We start from the raw sequence: 24,763 nt of genomic DNA, 5'->3' as shown, positions 1-24,763 counted from the left end.
GTTCGCTGGTTTGGAACATCTGGGTAAAGGGCAGGATTCCCCCTAGTAGAAAGGCTCATAGATATTAATGTCTCAGTTTCATTTTAGTTATGGTTACATAGAAATCAAGATTAGTTAGAAGAGAGAATTCTTAAGTTTCATTGTTGATATGGGATAAATGCAAAGATAACTTTGTTGACATTATGGGAAACTTAGATGAAGCAATGTAGAGCCTGGACTTTAAAGAGGCTAGACAGCCTTAGTAATTTTGGTTTATGCGTCAAGTATCATCTAGTAGAACAATAGATGTGTTAGATGAAAAATCATATACTATAATTTACAGAGAAAATGTAAGAAGGTCTACCGAGAAAGTATTTCCCTGTTTCAGTATTTCCTGATAAAAAGCAAAAAAAAAAAAAGATTATAGGTTTATAGGATACATTTAGGAAATCAACATCTTTTGAGCAGATATTAATGGATTCTCCAAGACTTACCATCTAAGGTTTATTATATATTAAAGAAAGCTAAAGATAGAGATTTGAGTCTTAAGAACTAGTGGGAACAAGATTCATTGGTTCAGCTGTCTAAGTCTCAGTAGGACTCTCTCTCTAAACTTTCTCAAAAATTGTTATTGCATGTGAAAGCCAAAGGGGGAAAAGATTAAGCTATTTTATATATATTACATTAAGAAAATTTTTAAAAGATGTTCAAGACTAAAGATGATCTTTTGTGGCAATGTGAGACGCTTCAGGATTATTGTTTCAAGTATTGTATGCTGGCAAGGTACAGTGGTTGAAGTTTATTTTGAAAAATATACATAAAGCAATGGTTGACCCCTATTAGGGTATACTATAGGGGTATATGATCTAGCATTTGTATACTAGTTAATAAACTGGATTTATGACAATCCAGCAAAATCTGGCTACACCGGTTCAAAATAGAGGACCCCAGATCAGATCCGGGAAGCTGGATTCCAACAGGCCGAGTTTATTCAGTTTAATCTGCCCACATAGCTGCTTTTTTTCCCCAGGCATGAAGGGGGGAGGACCGTCTCCCTCGGTGCCCTCATGGCTCCCCATGCTCCTTGCTAGAAAGGTGCCTCAGAGGATAACAGCACGGAGTGAAAAGGCAGCAGCATGAAGTGGAGACAAGCTCCACAGCAGGAGAGAGGCACAAGGCTGGTGGGGGACAAGAGACAGCAAGTAGAGTGGATTTACAACATGTCTCTAACCCCACCTGAGCTCCAAAAGAGCCCTTCAAGCTGCTGCTGGATTGCCTTTTAAACTCCACAGCTTGTTCAGCAAGCCTCGCCCCATTGCTTCAGTTTAGGATTCTCTGGTTTGACATCGGGGTTCTCTGGTTTGACAATGGGTCCCTTGCTTTTGTTTGATTCTGTCGGGCTTTGTTGTTTCAGCTTGCATTAAGACTAGCTTTTGGCCAGAGGTTGCCTTTGCTTAAGGTTTGTCTTTGCCTGGAAAGACTTTTGGGGGAGGGTCTTTAGTGGATAGTAAGGAGTAGGCTCCCTGCAAATTTCTGTGGAGTTTGCTTGAAAAATCTCCCCTCCCAGCCCCCTGAATAATTTTTCATACAAAACGACGGCTGGATAAATTCAGGATTCTCTAATCATACTGAATCGCATTAGAGAATCTGACTTGGATTTCAGGGATACTACATTTTTATGGATTGAAACACTTTTTTTTGGTGCTTACCCTTAGTCAAGATATGGCATAGCAGTTAACAAACCTTTCCAGTTTGTTGCGTGCTGATTAGCAAAGTTTCTATTGTAGTATGCAAATGTCTAATTGTAAATATGTATTACACAGACTAAATTCAATGGCAAGCATAAGATACAGTTTACATGCATAAGAACAAGAACATTTAAATATCAAAAAGAAAAAAATCTTAGTGGATCAATTCCTATAATTAGGAGTCATCACCGAAGCCTTTGTACTGCTACATAAGATCCCCAAACCAAAGTAAAACTTCTAAAAAAGGAGAACAGACAGGTGCTTAATTATTATTTAAAAACGTATTCTTTATCCGATGAAACGCAAACAATATCTTCCATGAGGAAGAGGGTATTTATCATTTGTGAATGTGGCCTCCAATTAACATGCTGTAATTTGATTGGTTGTGGAAGGGGCCTCCTTCTATCACTTTGTAGTACAGAACTTCCGCAATACAAAGAGGAACAGTCAAATCCATCAAGGATGAAGACACAAGCTTGAATAATGTTATTTTACCTTTGCAATTATTTCTGAAATATTCTTCAGAGACTGCTTGATTGGATACTTTGCCATATCCCACTGGAATCTGGTTATATAGGTAACCAAATCAACTAAAAACAAAGAGATTCAGTATTGACTTTGATAATGCAATCTGTGGTCATTGTTACATTACTTGTGGATTATGGGAATACACCAAGGAAAGTTGCCAAACATTTTATCAATATATTAGCCTTTTATTATTTTTAAACAGACTATATCTAGACATAAAGTAAACAAGTGCAATAGGAACATTAAAGTAGTTAAGTATATTATCTGGGATTTTTCGATCATGCAGAAACTGTGTGTATGTAAATACACAACTTACAATACAAAGGAACAGAAGTGCTCCTATAACTGTATAGACTTGATAGGTACTCCTTGTCATGTAACAGTGCTGTAAGGGCTAGAAGGTAAGGTAAAGGTAGTCCCCCTGTGCAAGCACCGAGTCATTACTGACCCATGGGGGGGGGGCGTCGTCGCATCACGACGTTTTCTTGGCAGACTTTTTATGGGGTAGTTTGCCATTGCCTTCCCCAGTCATCTACACTTTACCCACAGGAAACTGGGTACTCATTTTACCAACCTTGGAAGGATGGAAGGCTGAGTCAACCTTAAGCCGGCTACTTGAACTCAGCTTCCACCAGGATCGAACTCAGGTTGTGAGAAGAGCTTGGGCTGCAGTACTGCAGCTTACCACTCTGTGCCATGGTGCCCTAAGGGCTAGAAAAGTTACCAAAAATACCCTTTCTACACAATGGTTTGGCTCCAACCAGTTTTTTCCACTAGTGAAAAAGAAAGGATATTGTGATGGAGGCCTTAAGTTAACACTCTAAAAATGAATTACAAACAGGGTAATGATAGAATCATACCAAGAGGAAGTGAAACCTTTTCTCAAGGAGAAAGTATTCATGAATTGGGTTCCAGGTTTTCTGCTTAACATAAATTCTTGCTATTACCTTCGTTACAGAAGTGACCTACAGTAGCCACAGAAAAGCAATTGTTGCATCTGGAGTCAACATTCAAAGATATCTCATACAGAAAGTTAATACTTACCACCATTGGCCAGAAGATTTTCCTGAACTTTATCTTTACTATCTTCCAGCACATCAGCCATATACTGGGCCACCTTCTTCACAGTACTGAAGACCAGGAAAGAGAAAGTTGATGAAGAAAATTACTGATTTTATCTTTTTCATCTAGATTAATCAATAAGAAAGAGGATTATATTAAGTAATATCACAGTACCTTGAATTCTGTCTATCTGCCTGACAGAATTCAAAGTACAGTACTGTGATGTAGATTGTTATTCTTGTTTACCCTCCAAAACACAGTCTGAGAAATTCCTTGTGTTTTGTATTAGGACCTATTCTTTGCCCCAGGAAAAGTAGATGCCCTTTTCTTAATCATACTAATACTCAGGGCCAGCGCATCCATGGAGGCGGGTCCGGCAGCCACCTCGAGTGCTGAGATGCTGGAGGGGTTGCTGGGGGGGGGGCGCCATGGAGCTAGCGGCGGTAGTGCTGGCAGCTGAGCAGGAGGGCTGGGAAGCCCCCTGCGCACTGCCCTGGTGGCCTGCCACGCCTGGCCTGCAGCTGCTGCACCTGGCCAGGAGCACGTGCTGGTGGTGACAGAGCAGGGCAGTCTGAGCGGGCAGCCTCCCAGCCCTCCCCCTCAGTTGCCCCGTGCTGCCGCTGCCTGCACACAGCTGCCGGCCAGGCGCAGCAGGCAGCCAAGGTGTTGTGGGAGGACTGGGAGGCCACCCACGCTCCGTCCCAGCTGCTTGCCGTGCCTGAAGCTGCCCCCAGCCTCAGGTGCAAGAAACTCTGGCACCAGCCCTGCTAATGCTAATACTAATAACTGTGCTTATATACTGCTCTTCTAGAGAGATTAGTACTACACCCAGAGCAGTGAACAAGTTAGTGTTATAGTTATCCCCACAATACAGCTGGGGCTGAGAGGAGTCACTTACCTAAGGCCACCTGCTGAGCTCATGGCAGTAGTGGGATCTGAACCAGTAGAGTGCTGATTCACAGCCAAACCACTTAACTACTGTGTTACAGCATGGTCTGTAGCTTTTGCCATAATTAATCAATACACTCAACTTTAGTACTACATCCAACTTTAGGCCAAGATCTAAACATCTATCTGGTAAAATAGTGCACTAATTAGAAATTCTTTTTAGTGTTGCAGAAACTGAAAGCATATTTCAGTATTTAAAATTACACACTGAACATTTCCATAAGGATAACTGCAATACACTAATGTTATGTTGGGTTAACCTGAAAACTAAAGATCATTAACTAATGCATCTACGTTTGTATATTATGACTAGGCTGAATACATTCTGGCTCAGATATTTTGTAGATACTAATAGAAGTAGTAGTTACCCTTCCACAAATGCATCCAGTTTAGCCAACTCATCTGACAAACCAACTAAAACATCAAGGGTGCCAACCTAAAGAGGACAAGAATTGTTTTAGAAAGTATGAATAGCATAACAAAGTGAAACTTCTACACACGTTCATCTATGCATGTTTACTCGGAAGTAAACAGACTACAATGAGGTTTACTTCCCATTTACAGTGCACAGGACTGCAGTAGAAGAAATTTTCCATTACATAAAGGTCTATCATTCTGACTCAATGTAAACAATTATCTTATCTATAATTAGCTGCTTCACACATTAAGAAATTAGACAGTCCACCACCAATAAGCCACATGCACCCTATAACTTCCTAACATGTGAAGTAACTAACAAAAACCAAAGATAGTTCATATGAATTAAATACAGAGATCCAGTACTGACTGGCACCCGTCTGACAGTGACAGACTGCAGCACATGTTCGTAAGCCTTCACCAAAAAACAACCATGTATGTTAAATCTTTCCTTAAAGTTATTTTCTTTGTATAGGCAAGTTGACCTACTGCAGGATTAGGCATGTCACTTCACTGGGATGGGAGTTTGTGAATCTCAGCAATATGTTGCTCATCCCTTACCAGGTAAAAGAGGAACAAGGTCCAGAAGAAAGTACCTATCGTTAGAGTAATGAGTACTTGTTTTCTGGAACTGCACATAAGATTTTAGCCCAGATTAGAACTAATGGAAATTGACAGAAATTCACAGAAGTTCCTGAAACTAGTGGTCAGTAAAATTAAATTTGGTGTTTTTTTTTAAAATGACAGAGCAAGAATAAGCAAGCACCAATTCTCCTCCTCATGAATTTAGTTTATTCATACATTTACAGTTTCAGCTATGATTATTTGATTCACCATGTTGACACATCACAGTGATATAGTGTCAGCAAGCAGTTCCCTTGTGCCGACCAACAGGATATTTCTAGACAGAAAGTTAAGGAATCTATTTCAATGAGCGGAACTACAAGTGACAAAAGGCACAGGTTGGACACTTGTCAGCTTCCCTCAAGTTTTGATGGGAAATGTAGGCATCCTAGTCTTGCAGCTTGGCTCTCTGACTGCTGTCCAATGAACTTTTCAACTGTCACTTGTCCAACATTCCGCCAAGCTGCCTACACTTCCCATCAAAACTTGAGGGAAGCTGACAAGTGTCCAACCTGTGCCTTTTGTCACTTGTAGTTCTGCTCAATGTCTCAAGGGAAAGGAGAACAAGTACCTATGCAGTGATATAAAGAACTATTCAAGATGAGTTGTGTTAATCCTAAAATATCTCACATGTATTTGTCTTAAATTATAGAGTCCACCAATAAAGATATTACCTCATATCAGTAAGATTCCTCAACTAAAAATAACTAAAAACAATTATGTGATATCAGAAGACACGGGTTAACCGCCTCAGCCATTCCAAGATTACAAAAGAAAAAATGCAACATGAAAAATATTCAGAGATTATTTTTTACCTGTGCAGCTTTAAAGAGCACAAAACCATAGGACCCTTTCACTGCTAGTACCCCTTCACAAGTATAGTTCAGCAAGAGCAAACTAGCACCTATTTACGACAGGTGAACATTCAGATTTTGCCTTTTCCTTCCTATTTTCCTTTGATTTGAGCTACAACTTACTAGAGAATTCATAAAACTCATAAGGAGAGCCCTGCTAGATGAGACCAGTCATCCATCTCGTCCAGCACCCTGTCTTTCACAATGGCCAACCAGTTATTCTGGAGGGCAAACAACAAAGCACAGAGGCTGAGGGATTCCCTTGATGATGCCTCCTGGCACTGGTATTTAAACATTTATTGCCTCTGGATGTGGAGGTTCCATTTAGTCACTACGGCTTAATAGCTACTGAGAGACCTAGTCTCCATTAATCTAATTCCTTTTTAGGGATTTTAAAGCTTTCTATGCCTGTGGCCATCACTACATCTTCTGGCAACAAATTCAGTATTTTAATCTCTCATTGAATAAATAAATATTTCCTTTTATATTTATTTATTTATTTATTTATTTGATTTTTAGCCCTCCCTCCCCGCAAGCAGGCTCAGGGCGGGTCACAATCATAAATAAGATACAATAAGTAAAACCAATAAAATTTATTGCCCCTCAGCTTCACTGGATGCCCTTGAGATCTAGTCTATTTTGGAAGACGGAGAAAAAGTTCTGTTCACCCTCTGCCCCATGCATAATTTTATAAATCTCTATCATGTCCCCCCTCAGTCTCTTTTCTAAAATAAAAAGTCGCAGACTTTTTAGCCTTTCCTCTTCTGTACTTTTTTTCCAGCTTTGCAATGTCCATCTGGAGATCTGGTGACTACAACTGCATACAGTTTTCTAAATGATCTGCACCACACATCTATATAGATGCATTATAATATTGGCATTTTTATTTTCAATCCCTTTCCTAATATTCCCCAGTATAGCCTTTTTCACTGCTGTGGCACAATGGGTTAACACTTTCATCGAGCTATCCACTATGACCCAAGGTCTCTTTCCATCTCAGCACATACAGAACCTTCTTCTTTTTAAAGAAACTGAAAGGTAAATAGAAGGAAATAAGAGCTCCTCCCAAAGACACTTGTATGTCAGTCAGATGACTCAGAATCATGGCCTTTGTTTACTAAATTCTGATCAACACAAAAAGGATATAAATAGCACAGATCTTTGCAAAACAAAGGTTCGATCTTGAAAATTATTGGTTCATTGAATAATAAATTAGGAGACATGTCCAACAGATTTTAAAAAAAAACTGAAGGGCTGAGCTCATGTAGGAGGATGAGCTGGTTTAAGTAGCCTTCTGGTTGCACAGCAGCAATTTCCAGTTACCAAATGGCAACAAATTGTTAATGTGAAGCTGCTCCCTCTTCGATGCATTTCCATATGGAACTATGAGGTTGTGGTGATGTATAAGGCAACTTTCACTTGTCTGGATGAATACTGTAGCTGTGCGAGTAGTATCTGCCAGACACTGCAAATACAGCCAGCGCCCACAGAGAAATTATAAGGAAGGGATGGCAAGAAAGAAGGTAACAGCTTATGAAGTCCACCTAAACATTTAATATGAAAATCCCAAATAGTTAATGGACAGGATCCAGAGCACAATCCTTCCATGGATGCAAGTTCTCCTGTGGAGCACACTCTACACTTCATGGCAGCTCAAAATGCCTCTGAAATCCTGCTCCTAGAGAGATGGGACTCAAAGGAACAGGATCGGGGGAACCTCTGGATTGATGCAAAAGTTGTGCTCCACAGGTAGAAGTCCCTACGCCACAGAAACACTGTGCTTCCTCCACCACAATATCTGTAGTACTTCATCCATTTCAAGAAAATCAGACTCAAGGAAATGTTATTTGGATACAGATTAAAATCTTATTTTTTAATCCTGACAGGACATTTAATTTTTTTATTACATGTACTGTTTATACAAGTTTGTGATATTATCTTCTCACTATGAGCAATATCTAACAAAAACATTTTAAAAATGCAGCAGTTTATTTGTATTCATTTAAGAGACTTTAACCCCACCTTTTGACTTTAAAAGCCCACAAGGCAGCTTAGAAACCAAACACAAAAGAATAAAAATAAAATTCCGTAACATAAGCAATAAAAACAAAGATAAGACAAACAGAAGAAAACAGCAGATAGCACAGAAGAATAAAAACTTTTTTTAAAGTAGCAGATAAAATAAGAAGAAATTGATCCTAAAGATCTGTGGTGAATTAGAAGTATATAATTCCTCTGTATCTCCAATACTAGTTACACGCATCCACTTCCACATGCTCAGATACAATAGCACATAACAGGATGGATATTCAATACAGTAAGATATAATTATTGCTATATGATTGTATATAAATTACAAATATATGTTATTTATGATTGTATGAATGTATAATAATTTAGAAAACATATTGAATGTAATAATTGTTTACAGATACCACTTCTTGTAAAAGTTATTTGTATTATTGGTAATTTTGAAAACAAACAGTTCGGGAAAAAAATGATCCTAAAGCATCATAAAGAACTTGGGAGAACAGGATAGCCTGGCACCCAAAAGGCAGCAATGATGGTGCCAAGCTGCTGTGTTTGAAGCTCCATAATTGAGATGCCCCCACTGATAATGCCTTCTCTGAAATACTCACCCACTTAACCTCTGAAAGAAGGATATACCAAGAAGGAAAATGATTTCATTAGTTGTTGTAGATTTTCCAGGCTGTATGGCCATGGTCTTGGCATTGTACTTCCTGACGTTTCGCCAGCAGCTGTGACTGGCATCTTCAGAGGTGCAGCACCAAAAGACAGAATTCTCTCAGTGTCCATGTGTGGAGAAAATGTTAGCAGGTAATTCACATCTACTCAGGAAGGTGGGTTTGGGCTGAGTCATCCTGTAAGAGTTTCCCAGGTTTTGGCATGCGAATGGGAGGAAGCTTCACTGTATCCTGAGGAGGTTCTTTTGCATATGAATTGGTGGTTGATATGCTAATCTTATCTGTAGGGCTATTGTAAGACGTCAGGTATTTTGTTAGTCTGGTGTTTTTTAGGACTGGAAACCATGCCCTATTCATTCTTAAACTCTTCTTTCCTGTTGAAATTGTGCTTATGCTTATGAATTTCAATGGCTTCCCTGTGCAAATTCATAAGCATAAGCACGATTTCAACAGGAAAGCAGAGAGTGCACAACCCCACTAAATTCAAGGTGCAAAACAGAAGGTTTCGAATTGATGAAAAAGATGCTGACATACCTTTAAATCTGGAATATTAAACTTTGCATTGGTGGAGAGGTTGACATTTTTAGTAGTTGCAACAGTCAATTTTTCCCACGTCTGTTGACATGTTTTCTCCCCAGGAGCAGAAATAAGCCAGAACTCTGTCATTTTTGTCACGTCACCTTGACACTGTTTACTTTGGAAGATAAAGGTGACCCTAAAAGGAAAAAAAGAACATATTTACAGTAAGATCAATTCAAAATACACGTCAAGAGATGACAACTCACCCCAGACTGATGGGCAGCACCTGTGTGGACAGGGCAACCACAGGGGCCTGTCTAGCAGGTTCATGAGATTTCACCACTGCCACCATGTCTAGGAGTTCAACCCCCCGGCCACCGTTCCAAGTGCTGATCACAGCCCCTCAGACCCCTAGCAGCCTTCCTGGGAGGTTGAACCACCTTATTTATCTTGAGACTCACCAGTCTCCGGGTTATTTTCTCTGGGGGATCTTGCACACAGTCGGTCAGACACTCAAGACACAAGACATATATATAATAGTTGTTTATTAGCTTTATGAGTGTATGCAGAATTGCAGGAACCACTCTGAAGGCACGAGCAAAAGGCAATTAACAAACAACTTCATTTATTTCTATCTAAGAGTAACTGACTAAACACGAGGCTAGCCAACTTGCATTTCTCTGAAAGGCTTGAGTGCTCGTACTCACAACGCAGTCCAAAACCCAAGCCAGGCAGCTCTGGTCGTTTCAGGCCTGACAGGGCACAAAGTCTCTCACATGCTGGTACAAGAGGATCGAGGCAAGATGGTCAAACCAAATCCTAGTGAGAATGAAGCCAGAACTAGGGTGCAACAAGGAGACAACTTTTCTAGCAGTGACAGCCAATCAGAAGTCACTTACTATCAGCATTGCTAGGCTGAGACAGAGAACCAAGACTCCCTTTCTGTCAAGGGCACCTTGTCTAAACAACAGCACACAGGCGCAACTAATTAACTGGGTGGCAGGCCAAAACTGTACCTGAGAGATCTTAGGAACCTGAACAAAAATGCTCAAAATAGGTTTGTATGTGCACTTCAAGACCTCCCCCCCCCCCCCAATTCTCCAACAAGGTTGTAACAAGCATGGTGGAGAATTCAAACTAAGTAAAGTGGCATCTAACAACTAGCACACAGGTAAATACAATTTCTATATGACTGACAGCATAACGTATCAAATACAGAGGCAGCAAGTTTAGCAGCAAAATTAAAATAACACAATTAAAATGCAGCAAGGATACAAACAAATTTCAGAATACAAATACAGAAAACTGGCGTGTTCAGGATGAATTCATATAATCACAATACAGCCTTACTCAAATTCTTCATGACATCTGAACAAAGCATCAGCTGAGACACTGTCTTCCCCTTTGATGTGTGTTATGTCAAAGGAGAAATCTTGCAGGCCTGAAGCCCACCTCATGACTCTGGAATTTGTCTCCTTCATCCTATGGATGAACGTGAGTGGATTATGATCTGTTTCGAGATGGAAATGGGCCATGCCTGAAACATCCCCAGTGGTCTTTCATCACTGGGAGTAGAAGTAGGAACAACCACAGCGGTGCCCTCTCAGAAGGGGAACCGAAGAGGCTCCTAGACAATGCAGGGAAGGAGGGACAACACTTGAATCAGCATGAGCTGAGCAGCATGGGCCGAGGCCAGCAAGCCAGTGAGGCTCAACAGGAGCCAGCCCTGTTGGCAAAAGCCCTTGTGAGAAAGGAAGGCTGACCAATGGGCTCCGGGGAGGGTTGGTCAAGGAGGAAATGCACAGACCTGTTTCCTAGAGAAAGAGACACGGTGTGCAGGACATGAGAAACAGTAAGGTACTATATACCTCCCACACTCTTAGGCCCCGGGAATGAGGATGACTTTGCAGAAGATTGGTGACTTTCACTTCTGGCCACAGAGCAATCTAGGGCAATGACCAGCAGGCACTTGGGTGCCCCACCCCACAACAACTCAATTTTCCTAGTGACCCTTGCAAAGTCTGAAGAGATCAGAAAATCCTTCTCTGCCAGCCAGAGACACAAGTGCCTCCACACAACAGAACATTTTCTGTATGCTTTTACCCAGCTTGCTTTAGGAAAGGGAAGTTGCCCTACCAACTACAATGGCACAAAAGATGTAGTAACAATTTAGAGGGGCAAGTGTTTTCTTATTTCTCCTCCCCAGGGAACTGTAATTCTACAAGGCACAATGTTAGAGATCTCTAACAGAGAACCCTCAACTCCTTATACAAGCCACAAGTCTCAAGATTCTTTGGAAAGGAAAAAGACATAACAGGTAAACTGGTATAAAACAGATACGTTTACAGTGTAGAAATAAGCCATGTTGAATCTGTCCTCGTATTAATGATTGGGGCTAGGAGACAGCAGAATAACCACAAATAAATTTGCAGTTGGATTTACGGATTACAACAGATTTGTTTTCCTTGCAGACCTCCATACAGGGTACAGACTCATATTGTGCTGAATTTATCTCTTTTCCATTCATTTGCCTGGCAACTTTATGGGGTTAAGAACAAATGGTAGCCCAGTTAAGACATTACATTCTAATCCTCGAAATCATGGCTTGGAGAACCAGGAATATGCCACAAGCTCGTGTGCTCCCTTGCTTTCCTGTGTGCTAGTTCCACCCTCCATTTGCTATGACTTGCAAGTTGGGCAAAACCTCTAAAGCATAATAATTACACATTAAAAATCTACAACTGGATTTTATTTTTATTACTGATCTTTGGAAAAGAGAAGCACCAACATAAAAGAGCTTCCTTAGTCTCACAATGAAGAGAAGCCTGGAAGGCAATTAGAGCAATGGAAGAAAAATCTTCAGTCATTTCTGACTGAATAGATCAGAGCCAGTTTGGAATAGTGGTTAAGAGTGGCAGGACTTTAATCTGGAGAACCACAGGGTTTGATTTCCCACCCCTCCACTTTAAGCCAGGTGGGTGACCTTGGGTCAGTCACAGCTCTCTCAACCCCACCCACCTCACAGGGTGATTGTCGTGAGGATAACAACACACTTTGTAAACCGCTCTGAGTGGGCATTGTCCTGAAGGGTGGTATATAAATCAAATGTTACTACTACTACTTTTGAAGGCCTATTTGGAGGTGGCGATGGTAGCAGAGAAACAGTATTTCTTAGCTCTATCTTGCCTATTATGAACCACCCCCTTTCTCTTACTGGGAGCTACGATTTGGACTCCCTCCCATTGTCCTGACACAACTCCTGCCTTTCTCTCTTCTCTTGGTCTCTTCCAAAGCCCTTCTCCAGATCGCCTGGTTCTCTGGCACCTGCCAGCTCACACCCTATTCTTCTGTTTTTTACATCAGGATGTAACAAATTCCAGGTGCTAGGCTTTCATGGTGGCTAGTAATTTCATTGTGGCACCTAGAATTTTCAGCAGTGATTTTACTGCAGAGCCTCTCTGCAATTCTCAGTGGAAGTACAAAGGGTTGGGTTACTGGTAAAAAAAAGGAAGCAAGGATCCCCTTTGACCACCCAAAGTCATGTAGAACGGGCTTGTGATAAGCAGTTGGCTAAGACTGAGTGAAAAAAGCAGGCTGGATTCAATCTAAAGATAAGTTACTATTTCATAACAGAATGTTTTGTTGTATAACAATATATATATGTGTATATATAACAAAAATAAATGGACATGAAGTTCATATGGGAACTTAATTTTACATCATTTAGTGATGGTCGATGACTTCTGAACCAGTTTCTTTACTGGCTCCAATATTAAATTAAATTGAGCTTTTTAAACCAGTAATGGAATTATGAGAAATTGAGGAAGAGTTAGGCTACAGTTAGAGGTCAGTTTCAGGGGGCAGCCGTGTTGGTCTGTAATAAATGAACAAGCAAATAAGCTTTGTTGTGGTGATGACAACCAGGTTACTCTTATATTTATATACTACAATACATCAGTAGTAGCTTTAACACAACTACAAAAAAATTATAAAAGGTTAGATTAGGTTTTACATTTGGTTGTTAAAATGCAAAACATTAAAAGCTGAAGAATGAGTCTGGATCCTAAATTTTTCAACTAGCTTCTATAGCCAAACAAAATTTATCAAGGCCTGTCCTATACAACTCTTCCTTTGTGCACAACGCATGATCGCTATGCTGACTTGCGCCCAGATGGCACCTGTGAGTTCCCAGTGGGAACTCTATTCTAAAGCACTGCAGGGTCCAGATTTGGATCACAGCCATAGCATGGGGAGAAGAGTTGTTACCAGAACTGCTCTATATTAAATGGGGGAAATTAGCTTTGCAGTCTGTAACTAAAATTATTAGCGCAGATCTAACCTATGTTTACGGAGGTCCCGATTCCAGACACTCTAGTGACAAAGAGGCAGACTACAAATAGTTTCCAAACACGTGTATTTCACTAATAGTGTGGCATAAGCCTGAACTTGCACATACACACAAGAAAGCATACAAGATCTAGGAGATACAGAGTATGAAATATAGAGACTTTCGCATTAGCAGGTTCCCAACGATGGTGGGGAATACTCACAATCCTGAAGCGAAGCAGAGACACAACAGCGAGGTGGCCCAATGCCAGCACTGGGACCACAGACGGACAGCAAGGGATTCTGGATAGGATGGCACATGCCCCATGCGGTCTGGGAGACCGGCTTAAATACCCCAAAACGTACCCTGAGGCTGGTGCTGTACTTGGTGGTTCTCACAGATTAAAACAAAGGTTCTAATGGGCTACTGAATGGCTTGGATGGGCCACTTTGGTAATCAGATTGTGATAAGTGACACCTCAGGAAGAGGGGACAAAAGAGGGAGGGGGAAATCCGAGTGGGCTGAATGGATGTTCCAGCGGACAGGGCTTGTCCTGATGTCATCAGCTCTGGAATGCGGAGGTTTCTTTGAGATGCATTCTCTAAGTGCTTGGGATGGTCGGCACTTAGTTCCTTCCCCGGGGCGGCTCCTAAGATATGCAGAGCGGGGCGAGGTACTCTCGCTGCGGATGTGGTGTGCCCGCTTCGCCGAAATGGCTTCCCAAAGCAGTCTTTTCCTCTGGGTCTTCTGGCTGCCTAAGAACATGGATGCCGGCTGGGCATGGTTGGGGCTGGATAGCAGGCTGCCCGGTAGCGAGGGCGAGCTCGGGGACCGACCCACGGGAGGCTCCAGGTGGGAACTGACCAGGGAGCTCCTAGCCAGGCTCGCTGGAGGTTTTCCCCGGCAGGCGCCCGGCTGCTAGCAGCGGCTTGGGCCCAGACGAGGCAGGCTTCCATGGAGGCAGGGGGAACAGCACATAAAACAGAGTCCAAAGCAGGGAACAGGCACGGTCCGTGGCAGATGGCAATGCAGGCACGGGGCACACTTGTAATAAAGTCCAAACACACACTGGGAAGTCCAGATATAGGTCAGGACAGGGCTGCCCAGAAAAAGAATCCTTTGTGCAGTTAACCAAACATGGAGTCAGGGAACTACACAGTCTATTGCAGCAGCACGGTAATTAACAGGCAGGCAGGAAACTGACACGTGTACCAGAACACAAACGTGCAGGGCAATCTTTGTGTAGCAGTGAAACAGTAACGCAGGAAACTTTAACACAGTTCATGGCAGGCTTTAAAGCAGGAGAGGGGGCCTACTTGGCAACAATTCCCCCCCTCGGGGACCATGTGACGTCAGGTGCGTGGCTCCCCGAACTTGACTTCAAAGGCGAGGTGGTCGGCAATGTCCGGTGGTCGAGCTTCGAGCGAAGAAGAAGTGGGAAGGGAAGGGGGAGGAGGCGTCACTCAAGAATTTAGTTTTGGAGAACCACCTAACCGAATAAGTGCAATTTGGATCAGCCAATGGGCTGCAGGTCTCTGGGTTCACACCAGGAGGTGTACTAAGTGCTACCGTCAACATAAACAGCAATTCATAGTTACATAAGCAGCAATGAGCAATTCATGTATATAAGCAGCAACAATTCATGTTTGTATACATAGGTCAATTCATGGTTGGAGGAAATTCATACGTAATTCAGGGTGGATTGAAAGCACTAAAAACCAGGAGCAATTCATATACATGGATTAATTCATAAGCATAAGATCAAAAGCAAAGGCAATTCATGGGTCAATTCATGAATGCGAGATTAAAAGCGGTCTAATTCATAGAGCAATTCATAGATGGGTAGTAAAAGCAAGGGATAATTCATACAGAACAAAAGTGAAAAGTGCAAGTCAGGTATGGACCAATTCATCGAGGGTGGAACAATTCATAGGTGATTAAAACCATAAATACATATATATATAGGATTAAAAACAATAATTCAGGGAGTTAAAACCAATTCATAGGTAAAAGCAGCAGTAGTAAAAGCAAGTGCGAGGAAATAATTCATGTGGGTAAGCGGCGGAAGGGCTCATGGGGGCAGAAAAATAACTTCGCAATTGAAAGACCAGCTCATGCGGCCGGATTAAAACCAAATTCATAAAGTGTAAAATCAGTAATTAAATAACCTTTAAAAGGGACCGGTCAGGAGTGGTCCCGGTTAAAACCAAATTCATAAGAAGATAAATAGGCTAAAATCACTTTGGCGGAGGGAGTCAGGTTAAAAGGCAATTCATGAGGTTAAAAGAAAATTCATAGGATTAAAATTAATAGGGGGTGATTAAAAGATCCCAGTTCATGGGAGGATCATAGGCGCACTTGCAATAGATACAGCGAGGGATTAATTCGGGGCTAAATTCATAGGGGCGCACTTCATGAAAGCAATGGCAAGAAATTCATAAAGGACTTAAAAACAACAGAGCGGTAAAGATCACAGACGGCTCAGTCCGCAGTACAGCTGCTAGACTGGGTTGCATATTTACAAGAACAAGCAAGCTTAGTCCATGTGTTCCAAAACACACTTCCACCCCCCCTTGCTGTCTGCGTCAATCCGCAGAGCAGGGCCGGCAGGCGGCGAGAAGGGCTTCAGGCACACAGTTCTAGTTCTCATGGAGGTAGCACCGCAGGCGGTCGTTTATAGGCGGGCCGTAGGCTGGGAGGCAGAGAAATACAGAGTGACTTCAGCTTCCCCCTCATGCTGTTTTCCTGAACTAAATGGTCTTGGGGATGATATTTTCCAAGGCTTGCAGGCGCTCTGAATTATGCCCACAGTTTCAATTTATGTTGGGAAAAGGGCTTGGGGAGGCCGAAGCCCTTCCTGCTGCGCCAATCCAAATCAGACCCCTGCAACAAGTCAGAATCGACATGGGAAATCTACCACCATTCTACCGCAGGTTTCCTTGGCAATCCCATGCTACATGGAATGCTTAGCTTGAAGTTTAGATTCCCCCAGCCTGCTCCTTGCATTATCTTACATTCTCTTTCCCTTTCTCTCATCTAGTTCTCCTACTGTGATCTTCAGTGATATGCACCCACCCACATATCTCTCTATTGAAGTAGCCATAAGCAAGACATAAGTGGGCATCTTTATTAAAGATTCTAGGGATTATTTGGTTGGGACTTATAGATGAAGACTTGCCAAGTATTTTGTTACCAAATTGCCTTTCACTTTTTTTGCTTATCTTGTTCAATCTATCCATTGTTAGTTAATAAAGCCCACTTTTTAAGAACAATATTCTGAATCTTTTATGAGAAAAAGTGCCATATCAATCTAATTTGTGTATACAAAGATTCAGGTCCAAAAAGCCTAGAGTTGGAGAGGTACATGTGTGAATGGTCACACTTGTGTACCTTCCCTTATTCCCTAAGGCATCTGTAGACAAAACAAAGTATCTAGAGCCTTTTCAACCTGGAGTCAGACCCACCTATAGCACAGAAACTGCTGTGATTTTCCAGCTAGATAATCTACAGCAACTAACTAATGGGCATGTCCCTGTTGTTCCTCCTGGTAGCCTTTGATCTCCCATCTACCAGAACCCCTCACTAGGCAAGGCCTCTGTGGGTCAGCATTTGTAGATTTCACTCTTTTCTTGAGGGTAGAAACTGGAAGCACTTCTGATCTATGGGGTGCCACAAGAATCAGTTTTGTCCCCAATACTTTTTTAATATCTACATGAGACTGCTGGGGAACAGCATCATCATATGAAGAGGGCACACAACTGTTTCTCTCCCTTTTCTATTAGAATCCAGGGAGGTAGTAAATGCTAAACTGATGTCTAGAAATAGTGAAGAACATGGATAAGGATTAACCTTAATCCAGACATAACAGAAGTGCTATGGGACCACCTCCACCTATACTTATAACACAACGGCCTGTCTTCTGGGCATCAGCATCAGCATATGTTTGGATGGCAGGGTCCAAAAAGACGTTCCCCTGACTATGGAATTCCCTCCTTTATGGCGCTATATTATTGTGCTTTACTGAATGTTTTGAAAATGACCTCAGGGACCATTGGTCGAAAGGCTTAATAAAAGCTTAATACATTCTGATGCATAAGCAGACCAGGCCTCAAAAAGCAACAAGAGACACTTTTGATCAGCTATTCCTCAGTATACAATCACAGCACACTACTAGTATTTACATCTGTCCTAAACCTACTTGACAAAAGGACCTGAAGGTCTCTTTACTAATTCAACAGCCACTCTTGGGATAAAGAAAGGAGAGAACAGAAACATTACTATATAACAGTTAGCCACTCAGTTCCACAGAACCTCCAGTTTCAAAATGGAACTCTACATATTTATTCCTGTAATAAGGGGGTCTATTGTAGAGGACAATGTGAAAGTGTAAGTGAAATCTGAGCATGACAAAACTTCAAGCAGAAGAAATACAGCCAAAAGGATAAGAAATGAAAAAGAGAAGCCATTGTAGCAACTGTAAAAATAATATGAAATAAAATAGAAAGAGTAAAATATATTAATAAAATTTACAAAAATACCTTAATTGGATTACAGTACCCTAAACTCAAATAGCATACCAGTCACATGGCCCATGTTTTCAGACACTGAGCTTAGTTTACCCTTAGGCCCCTGGACATTGAATTTTTGGATTCCACAGTTCATAATTAGCTTGTTTATATGAGCTCATGAACTTAGGGGAGTTGAAGATCAATTTCCTCCACTCTTTATCCCTTGTTTTAGCAAAACACTAGCTGAAATATAAGGTTTGCTAAATAAGGTTCAGCTAAACCACTAGCTGAAATATAAGGCACAGGGTTTGCTATTCAAATACTACACGAGGAAAGAGCAATTAATAAAAAGATTCTAAAAATACTTTCAAAAACATCTATATCAAAGGCTAGAAGTATAAAGGTAGATTTTAAAGGGAGGGAATGCTTGTGTAGGGAGGGCAGAATAAAAGTTCAAAGTAATGAATGAATAAATACATAAATATTAGGGTGAATAGTTAGGAAAATAAAATGCCATAATGGCCATTATCTTACCCACAATCTTTGTAGCTGCATTCTGCACTCTTACTTGGAAGCATGTTTGACTCGGTAGGACTGACTTCTGAGTAAAGCAGCTCAGGATTAGGCTGCACAAGGTTTTTCTTGCACAAATGGCATAACCAATGCATGCAAGAAATGACAGAAGACTTTCAAAATAAAGCTGATCGAAAGGTGGAGTGAAGTCAAATATTTGACCTATCATTTCTAATTCTTTTGCTTTTCCAAGACCATAAAACTAAATTCAGATTTAATAATAGATTTCTGAGAAGTTTAAGACTCCTACTTTTGGGCTGTAGCTTTCAACTATTAAATGCTTAGGGATAGAACTATCTGTCTGAAGCAAATCCTCCAATTACTTCATGAGAAATAGCTATATAAAATTAGGTACACAATTTGAGCTCAAGATACCAACAAGCCCCTCTAGATTTCTCACTGTATCCCTTAAAACTGTTATTTTCAAACTTTCATCTTTAGGGAACCACTTCCATGACCAGTATCTGGCACAGAATCCTTGCACACACTACAGATGGTTATGAGGCACATTTCTGGGTGACATGCCTGATTGTTTTCGCTGCTCTATTGTAAGAACCAATTGTATGACCCCAGATATATTCAGATCAAGGCAGTTACTTCTCAGCCCCAGCCCTCTGAGTCCTCACTAGCCACCACCCCCTGCCCCGGTTTTTCTTCTTGAAGTCTGAATTCTGACCTGTCCAAACATGCCATAATCCTAAATGGTAAGTAGGGAGCAGCTGAATGTCACATGACTCCAGCAGCTTTGCAACTCTAAAATGTTCTTCCCAGCCACCAGTTTTCTTATACCCTGATTCAAGGAACAACTCACAACCCTGAAAGTGGGTTTGTGTATATGCACAGGAAGTAAGTGAGGATTAGAAGAGGGACACTGCGAGACAAACTGAGATTAAAAGAAACCAGCAGAACTGATGCAAACAGATGTTAACTGCTAGCACATTGTTAACTGGGGAGACAGTAGATCAGGACAATCTTACTCAAGTTTTGTTCCATCCTTAATTACTTTATCTTATGCAATTTATATAATGTCCACCTTTTTCATTGAGACCCAAGGCTCACAGTGCAAATTGATAAGTCAACAACTAGACTTTGTAAACCGCTCTGAGCGGGTGTTAAGTCATCCTGAAGGGCGGTATATAAATCGAATGTTATTATGATTATTAAAACATTCAATAAATGGGTGTAGAAATTTCCTTACTAACAATAACAATAGCAAATAAGCAAAGGTGGTTTGCCTTCCACTGTATAGCAACCCCAGTCTTTCTGGGTGTTTCCCCATCAGTTTGGTGTGGCCAGTTTGGTATAGTGGTTAAGAGCAGCAGGTTTGGTTCCCCACTCTTCCACTGGAAGCCAGCTGGGTGACCTTGAGTCAGTCACAGCTCATCCAGAGCTCTCTTAGCCCCAACCACCTCACAGGGTGATTGTTGTGAGGATAATAACATTTTGGTTTGGCTAAGAATCTAAACTGCAAATCTGGTTTGGTTAAGAACCTAAATTGCAAATCTGAAGAATACTGAAACAGAGAACTACAGAATCCTTCTACATCTGCATGACTAACAGAAATTCAACTTCCCTGTTATTAATTCATGTAACAGACAGGGCACATGATGATGTTGAATATTTAAGTTACTACTTCTCATATGACTGGGTCAACTGTGAAACCTGAAGTTTCACACATTGTTTTTAATATATTCTCTACAATTAATTAAGATTCACCATGACAATTAACACTTGGTACAACACTTCTACAATGTTGATTAAAATCAGTAGTAAATGTCTACTATAACATAGTTTAATTAAATGCATGATTATAATAGAACTCTGCTGAACCCAAAAATGGATAACCAAACCATGATCTTCCTCTTGCTTATGATATTCCATACAGTAATCTGCAAAACATAGCACAAGTGACCAGGCTAAAGCTGAACATTAAAAAATTATGACTGCTTTCACAAGCAACAAAACTTTTTAGCAGGCTGTCTGAGATTTCCTGGTTTAACTTTCAGGACATCAACTACAATCTTTTTGAAGTGTGTTATTTCTTAGTCATCATATGGAGAAGTTATGGGAACTACTACTTTAACTTTATTGTTACGTGTTGCAGGAAGAAGTCAAGCCAGAATGTGAAAGTTCTGTAACAAATTTCAGAAGGAAACCATAAGCCATGTACACAATGTGGAAGGAAAAAAACACAAGAATTCATATACTACAGGACAGAGCTTTAAAATAAGTAACATACAGGAAAGATGTCCATTTGAAATACAGACCTGCATTGGCATGGAAAGTCTCTGGATCTTCAATTATTTTTTTCCAAAGGGCAGTACAAAGATTGTACAGATAGGAAAGTAAGAGACTTACTATACCCATAATATTTTTATCTTTTTTCCTATTTTACTTTGGTCACATGCCCCCTTTCTCCCCAATGGGGATGAAAAGCAGATTACAATAACTTCCTCTCCTCCATTTTTTCCCTCACAACAACCCTATGAGCTATGTTCGACTGAGAGCATGTGACTGGCCCAAGGCTATCCAGTGAGATTCCATGGCATAATGGAGAATAGAACCTGGGTGGCCCAACTCCTAATTCATCATTCTAGCCACTACACCACACTGGCTATCACACACTATCAAGGTATCTGAGAATTCACCATCACTATTTCCAGTCTCAATGAGAAAGATGGCCTATTAATAAAGTAATAAATAAAAATACTACTATTAAAAGAAAAAGCTGCTCAAGGATTTGGCTTTTCCCATCTTCAGTCTTATCTCCAGCAATAGCAACTCTGCATTTTTTATAAACCAGAATACAACATCCAGATACAACGCAAAGACACGTGGATTAGAACTAGATGGAACAGAAACCACTAACCCATTTAAATAAAAATGTTTTAAACCAAACGTTAGACTCTAGGCCAATAATTCTTGATGGTGGCAACTTACAAATGTTGGGGGTATTGTGGGATTTTAGGCAACTTCTATTCCCACTTCCATTGCTTCAAACAGCAAGCAAAAGCAAACTGTTTTATATTCACTTGTTCCTAAGGATAGTCATGAATACCAGATTTCTCCCTCAATCCCTTGAACATGAAGCATGCAAACAAAATGGAACCAAATCTAACATTAAAAGGTTGGCTGATAGTCATAAGGCAATACTCCTGAGATGTATTTATTCACATATATCATAAATATGCCGACTTAAATAGCCCCAGGAAGGCCTGATCTTATTAGATCTCAGAAGCTATACAAGATCAGCCTTAGTAATTGGATAGGAGACCACCAAACATGATTGCTATCCAGAGGCAGACAACTACCTGTTATTCTCTTGCCTTGAAAACCCCAGTAGGTCAGCTAAAACTTTACAGCTCTTTCCACCCCCATCATAAATATACCCATAAAATTAAAACTAACTTGTCTGGAATGTTATGAGCCTGTTTGACCCCTCAGGTCCACCATGGACTGCTGCCTGACTGAATTCCCCCTTTCACCTGTCCACACATCCACAGCATGGGCCTATTCTATTTTAGTACTGATTCTCGTTATGGAATAAATTTACTAAGGAGTTAGAGAGGACTGTTCACCTGCCATAAGAAAAGGCATAATCAGTAGGGCATTATTTTGATGGAAATTGTACAGAAAGTTGTACAGCCATGTTTTTCTTGTCTTGACTTGTCCATTACCTGTGGGTCAGAAATTTTTTTGCAAGCTGCTGCACTGATGGGAAAAGCAGCATTTAAATTAATAAACAGTGGGGGCATCCAGCATAGCACAGTGGTTAAAGTGTCACACCAGAACTAGGGAGACTCAAATTTGAATCCCTACTCTACCACAGATGCTTGCTGGGTGACCTTGAGCCAGTTACATCCTCTCAGCCTAACCTACTTCACAAATAGTTTCAGATGGGTAGCCCTGTTGGTCAGCAGCAGAAGAGCAAGATTCAGGTCCAGCAGCACCTCAACTGGTCTATGAGTCGCTCTTCTACCTCAAAGGGTGGTTGTTGGGAGGATGCAAGGAGGGGAGGGACGAATGATATTCTAAGCCACTCTGGGTCCTCATTGGGAGGAAAAGGAAGGGGTAAGTAGTGCTGGGTCAAGTAGCATTAGTGAATTCAAGGTTTAAGAATCATTGCTGTATCTTTTCCCAGTGGTATTACAAGCGCCTGTGCTCAAAGAACTATCATAGACATGCCTCCCTCCCTGAGCCAGAGGAAAATAATGAGAAACAGATGAAATAAATAACAACAACAAGGGAAATAATAAGGGAGATCGGGTGAGAAAATTTCTCGAACGGCTATGCAGAATGACTAAAAAGGAGAAAAGGAAGAGCAGGCAAGGAGCCCACTAACTGCATGGCACTAGGCGACAGATTCCCCTGAACTTCGCGTTGACCGAAACAGAACGAGGGGAAACCCTTCACTTTACCTACACGCTGTCAATGAGGCACAGAGAGGAGACAGAAGGGGGTGGCTGGAAGATTTTCCCGTCAGGCCTCCCAGTTAGTAAGGAGAACCAGAGGTCAGCGCCGAGGAAAGAAGGAAGCCTCCATCCATTTCCCCTTTCCCCCTTCCCCGGGCGAGGCACCAGCTGGCACTCGGGAGCATCAGCGGCCCTGCCTCACCCACGGGGTCTCCACACTCACCGGCCTCAGACGAGCGGGCAGAAGAGGGGGGAGGGGAGGAAGCGGAGGCGCGGAAAACGGCCGACGCCAAAAAGCCTCTTCCCCGTCACTGCTCCCCCATTACCTCCGCGGCGACAGCAACGCCTGCCAGCGAGTCACGTGACGGCCAGGAGCGGCGGGAAGGCGGATCAGCTGATCGTTCACTTCCTCTTTCGAAGCGGAGCCGCGCGCAGCTACCCGGATGAGGGGGCGGAGTTAAAAGGGGGCGGGGTTCAGCATTACCTCGCTGATGGGCAGAGACTGGAACGGGAAATTTGGCAGTTTGCCGCGCTGGCCGCTTGAGGCAGGGATGGACTTCTTTCTCCGTCCCAGCTCGGGTCGGTTGGGGACCGGGAAAGCTGAGAAAGATGTTTTCTAGGGTGATGATGGCACAGGAGAGAAAATGGGCCACCTTTCCAGAGAATGAGGCGCGTCCATCTATTTGGGTTATAATTTGAGATATTATGGTTGATTTTTGTATGTTGATGTTTTGTATGTATGTATTTATAGTTTGCCTTTTTCTCTGAGACTCCAGGCAGATTACACAGTATGAGTCAGTACATTCAGTTTTAAATATATTTCAATAAACAATGAAATAAGGACTATAAATGCGTATGTGCAAAGATTTAAAACCAGCAGAAATCTAATTACAGAGTTGAAAGAATGCTGACACGTAGCATAAGCAATTCTAAGATGGATATATTAAACAACATAGAAACTACCCAACGGGATCATGCTTCCAGCAACAATCTGTAGTAGTAAAGTCTATCCCTTAACTGATGCATCACTTTGAGACCACTCTCCTTACAATACAACCATCCAATCTGAATAAAAAAGCCCTCTTGAATACTTCAGTTTTGCCATCTGTGAAAAGCCATAATTTTTATTAAAAATGCTTTGTACTCAGAAAAAGTAAACACATTTTTAAGAAATGGTTTGATGAAAATATTTGTTGAGGCACAAATTTTCATGGACATGTGAGTGAATGCAGGAAATAACACCCTATGCCGTTCTATGCAAATCTTTGTGTACAATGCATCTGCACAAGTCAGTTCTCTGTCTAGCTTAAATATTTCATTTTCTTTTTAAAAGAGGCAGATCTGATTTACCACTGTTGCTACATTTGGCTTTAGAGCCATGGTTTGCAGAGCATTGCATTAAAGGATTGCTGGCTGAGAGGAGAGGAGGAAGACATATTTTTGACTGTCCTTGCTATTTGTTATGTGTTGTTATTTGATAATGTTTTGTGAGTGAAAAGTAATTTTAATGGGCTGAAAGTGCTTTAAGGGTTGATAGGGCTATATTGAGAGAGAAGGAG

The 24,763-nt window shown here is 41.4% G+C and overlaps 1 protein-coding gene across 2 annotated transcripts in view; it reads right to left on the bottom strand.

Moving 5' to 3' along the window:
* ATP6V1C1 (ATPase H+ transporting V1 subunit C1) overlaps positions 1-23,592 on the bottom strand; it is a 34,857-nt gene extending 11,265 nt beyond the window's left edge. Inside the window, exons 1-5 of one of the 2 annotated variants that reach the window (XM_054985693.1) lie at positions 23,531-23,592; positions 9,400-9,580; positions 4,634-4,701; positions 3,300-3,385; positions 2,223-2,317 (exon numbers count right to left, since the gene is read on the bottom strand). In XM_054985693.1, the coding sequence (XP_054841668.1) occupies positions 2,223-2,317; positions 3,300-3,385; positions 4,634-4,701; positions 9,400-9,531 (381 nt within the window). In that variant the 5' untranslated portion in view covers positions 9,532-9,580; positions 23,531-23,592. Of the gene's footprint in view, positions 1-2,222; positions 2,318-3,299; positions 3,386-4,633; positions 4,702-9,399; positions 9,581-23,427 lie in introns of both variants that reach the window. The other variant, XM_054985692.1, reaches the window with a different exon arrangement.
* Positions 23,593-24,763: the final 1,171 nt, after the last annotated feature.

The sequence above is a fragment of the Eublepharis macularius genome, chromosome 7 (assembly GCF_028583425.1).
Source record: "Eublepharis macularius isolate TG4126 chromosome 7, MPM_Emac_v1.0, whole genome shotgun sequence".
NCBI lineage: Eukaryota > Metazoa > Chordata > Lepidosauria > Squamata > Eublepharidae > Eublepharis > Eublepharis macularius.
This window is presented reverse-complemented; position numbering and strand designations above follow the sequence as displayed.